Genomic DNA, 4,321 nt, shown 5'->3' with positions numbered 1-4,321 from the left:
TTCTCTTACTCTCACGCACTCACTCGCTCTGTTTCTCTCTCTCTCTCTCTCTGTTTCTCTCACTCTTGTTGTCTTTCTCACTCTTTTTTTCTAACTGTTTTCTATCTCTTTCACTCTATCTCTTTCTTTCCCTCTCTTTCTCACTATTCTTGCCAAGCTCTCTTTATTCCACCTTCTCTACCTCTCTCTTTCACTCTCTTTCTCACTTTCTCACACTCCTCCTTCTTCCCTATCGCCTGCTTTCCTCTCAATCTTCCTTTCTCCATTTAACTCTTTCCCCTCATTTTCCTCTTCCCTCTCAACATCTTTTGTCTTTATGTAATATCTTTGTTTTTCTCCTTCCCTTTCTTTGTCTCCTTAAATACACTCTTTCTCCCACTCCCTCTTTTCTCTCTCTTACCTTCTCAATTACATTCTGGTCTTCAGTGTATCTTTACCTACCTTATCTCTCTCTATCTATCTGTCTATCTATCTTTTATGTTACTCTCTCCTTTTATTTGCTCTCTCTCTCTCTCTCTCTCTCTCCCTCTCTCCCATTGTAGTCTTCTGTATATCTTTACCTACCTCTGTCTCTCACTCTTTCTCTCTCTCTCTCTCTGACTACCACATTCACTTTATTTCTCCCTCTCTTTCTCCCTTTCCAGTCCTTCCTCTCCTTCCTTTCCATACCGGTCTTTCTCTCCCCCCCTCTCTCTCTGTTCATCAAATTTCCTCCTTATTTCCCTTCCCTTCCTTTCCCCCAATTCCAAATTGTTCCTCCTCCCTCTCCTTCCTTCTTCCATTCTCCATCTGCTTTTCCTCTCTCTCTCTCTCTCTCATTTATTCTTGTACCTCCTTCTCTCTCCCTCTCTCCAGATATCACTCCCACGCCGATTCACTCTCCTCTCTCTTTCTATCTTTCAACTGCACCTTCATGCTCTCCCTCCCTCCCTCTCTCCCTCTTTCTCTCTCTAAATCTTTCTACTCTGTTCTTCTCTATAATTCTCACGGTCTCTTTTCTCTCCGCTCAAATTTTTACACCCCCCCCTTCCATACATTCTCTTTCTTTTCCCCCTCTGTCTGAATTTTACCCTTTCTTTTACTACTTCTCCACTTGTCAAGAGGCTTCTTAAACTTATCACCTTTTCTTTCTCTCATTCTCTTACTCTCCCCCTCAAACATTCGCACAATCCTTTTTACCTTTACTTTCTTTCTCCCCTTTGTCTCCCACCTCTTCTCACACACTCCCTCCCATTAATTATTTCTTCCTTCCTCCCTCCCTCCTTATCTATCTATCTATCTATCTATCTATCTATCTATCTGTCTGTCTTTCTGTCTGTCTATCTCTCTGTCTGTCTATCTCTCTGTCTGTCTGTCTATCTGTCTGTCTATCTATCTATCTATTTATCTATCTATCTATCTATCTATTTATCTATCTCTCTGTCTATCTCTCTGTCTGTCTCTCTCTCTATTTCTGTCTCCGATCCTTGCTCTCCTCTTTGTCTGACTGACTGACTGACTGTCAGCCTATCTGTCTGACTGTCTTTCTCTCTCTCCCTCACTCTTTCTCTCTTTTACTCGATCTCTTTCTCTTTGACACTCTCCTTCTCCCCCTCTCTCCCCTCTCACTCCGTCTCTTCCTCACTCTCTCTCTGTGTCTCTCTGTCTCTCTCTCTCTCCATTACGCACAAATTGCCGCTCTCCGACAACACCACACAACACCACATCACAAACACACAACACAGCAACTACACAACAGCACACAGCCAAAGACACATCACCAACGACACATTCACTCACTGCCAAGCTTCTTAGTTTGTTCCGCCCATCCAGAGAAAGGCTTCGATCTCTCTCACACAACACATATTAAACACACATATATATATTTATATATACACAAAATATATATATATATATATATATATATATAGAACAATGTCACCAATTAAAGAAAAGGAACGTATTAAGGAGTTCTACGAAGATGTCCGAAACAATTCCACCGGAACAAATTGGTAAGTTTATTAATTACTTGTTCACTTAATTAATTATTTGGACTGTGCGCCCGTGTGCCACAGCGGACATGCATGTGCGTGTGTGTGTGTGTGTGTGCGTGTGTGTATGTGTTTGTGTGTGTGTGTGCGTCCGTGTGTGTGTTCGTATGTGTGTGTTTGTGTGTGTGTGCGTCCGTGTGTGCGTGTTTTTGCTATAAACTTACTTGGGAGAGGCGCAAGGTGTTTTCGGAATCTCTTTCTGTGTTCTTGTGGTTCCACCGAAAATGATGACAACAGTGGTGACCACGCTCACGGTCGCGATTATAATGATGATGATGATGATGATGACGATGATGGTGGTGGTTGTCAACGGTTCGTTATAACGAGGATATAAACGTGGTCTTTTTTTGTTGTTTTTACTTTGTTTAATGTAATGATGACGACGATGATTTTGGTGATGATGATGACAGTGGTGGTGCTGGTGGTGGTGGTGGCGACTGTAGTTGTGATCAGATGTGCTTATAATGGTTAGTTAAGAGCAACGTTTCTTCAGGTAGCGGCAGTAAAGGTAAAGGATGCTGCTTGTTGGTGATGAGGTGGGGGGGAGGGCAGTAATATGGTGTTTACAGTAGTGATGGTCACGGTTTCCGTACAGCCATGGTGGTGATGGTGGCGGCGGTAACAGCAGCAGCAGCAGTACCGATACTAGTAGTAGTAGTAGTAGTAGTAGTAGTAGTAGTAGTAGTAGTAGTAGTAATAGTAGTCATGGTGATAATAGCGGTTATTGGAGCCGTAGTCCTTATGGTTTCTATTGTTTGATGATGCTGATGAACATCATCAGCATCATCATCATCTTCACCATCATCATCATCATCGTCTTCGACGTCATCGCCGTCATCATCACTATTATCATCATCATCATTATCATCATGCTGAAGATCGTAACGAAGCGGATGTGTGAATGTGACGGAAAATGGGATCGTGTTTTTGTTGTAGTAGTAGTAGTAGTAGTAGTTAATGTTGCTGCTGCAGCCAAGTGATCAAAGACATTCCAGCCACGACCATCGTGTCATATATATATATATATATCCGCGACTACATTTTCCACTGTATCTTCCTTCCATTGTTTTCGAAGATGGTAGGAATTAAGGGAGATTTCTCTGCTATTTCTAGCATGCTGAATGGCCCCTTAGCTTCTCCGTTTGTTTGTGGTACTGCCAGTTGTCGTCGACGATGACGATGATGGTGATGATGATGATAGTAATGATGATGGTGGTGGTAGTGGTGGTGGTGGGGAGGAGGAGGCGGATATTTTGCTGTTTGCGTTGTTATTGATGCTTCAAAATTCTTGTGAAATAATGATTTAAAAGTACATTTAGACTGTCATAGAGAGAGGGCGACGGGAAAGGGCGAGACAGTGAGAGGAGAGAAGAGAGAAAGAGTGAGAAGAATGAGTGAGAGAGAAGAATGAAAGAGTGAGAGACAGACAGAGGGAGAAAATAGAATGAGAGAATAAAGAGAAAATGAAGACGTGTGAGAGAAGGTGACTGAGAGATGAGAAAGAAAGGAAGAAAGAAAGAAAGAAAGGAAAGAAGGAAGAAAGGAAGGAAGAAAGAAAGAAAAAGGAAGAAAAAAGAAAGGAAGGAAGGAAGACAGAAAGAAAGAAAGGAAGAAAAACAGAAAGAAAGACAGAAAGAAAGGAAGACAGAAAGAAAGAAACAAAGACAGAAAGAAAGAAGGAAAGACAGAAAGAAAGAAAGAAAGGAAGGAAGAAAGACAGAAAGAAAGACAGAAAGAAAGGAAGACAGAAAGAAAGAAAGAAAGACAGAAAGAAAGGAAGGAAGAAAGAAAGAAAGAAAAAAAGGAAGAAGGAAAGAAAGAAAGAAACTGAAACAGAAGAAAGATTCAAGAAAGAGAGAATTAAAACGAAGACGAGAGAGAGAGGTGGGGGAACAAGAGCTGAAACCATGTTAGAAATACACAGAGGGAGTGTTGAGGAGTTTAGAATCTCAAGTCTCAGGATCACAGCTTGTCTGCGTTTTCTCTTTTTCCCCATTTTATTCAATGCACAAAGTCAGGTTTATTATATGTCATATATATCTGTCAGTCTGTCTGTTTGCCTCAGTCTTTGTCTCTCTCTCTCTCTCTCCCTCTCTCTCTCTATCTCGCCCTCTCAAGAGAGATAGCTAGCTAGACTGACAGATTGATAGTCAAACAGAGGGATAGACAGGCAGATGGTCAGTTATATATATATATGTGTTTTATATATATATATATATTATACACACACATATATATATATACACACACACATACATATATATATATATATATAATATATACATATATAT

The 4,321-nt window shown here is 40.9% G+C and overlaps 1 protein-coding gene across 1 annotated transcript in view; it reads left to right on the top strand.

The window, feature by feature from the left end:
• The first annotated feature begins 1,353 nt into the window (after nt 1-1,353).
• The window catches only part of LOC106872984 (coactosin-like protein), a 72,111-nt gene continuing 69,143 nt past the window's right edge, over nt 1,354-4,321 (top strand). The window contains exon 1 of the mRNA XM_014920173.2: nt 1,354-1,991. Coding sequence (XP_014775659.1) covers nt 1,915-1,991 — 77 coding nt within the window. The 5' untranslated portion in view covers nt 1,354-1,914. The remainder of the gene's footprint in view (nt 1,992-4,321) is intronic.

Source organism: Octopus bimaculoides, chromosome 24 (genome assembly GCF_001194135.2).
Source record: "Octopus bimaculoides isolate UCB-OBI-ISO-001 chromosome 24, ASM119413v2, whole genome shotgun sequence".
NCBI lineage: Eukaryota > Metazoa > Mollusca > Cephalopoda > Octopoda > Octopodidae > Octopus > Octopus bimaculoides.
This window is presented reverse-complemented; position numbering and strand designations above follow the sequence as displayed.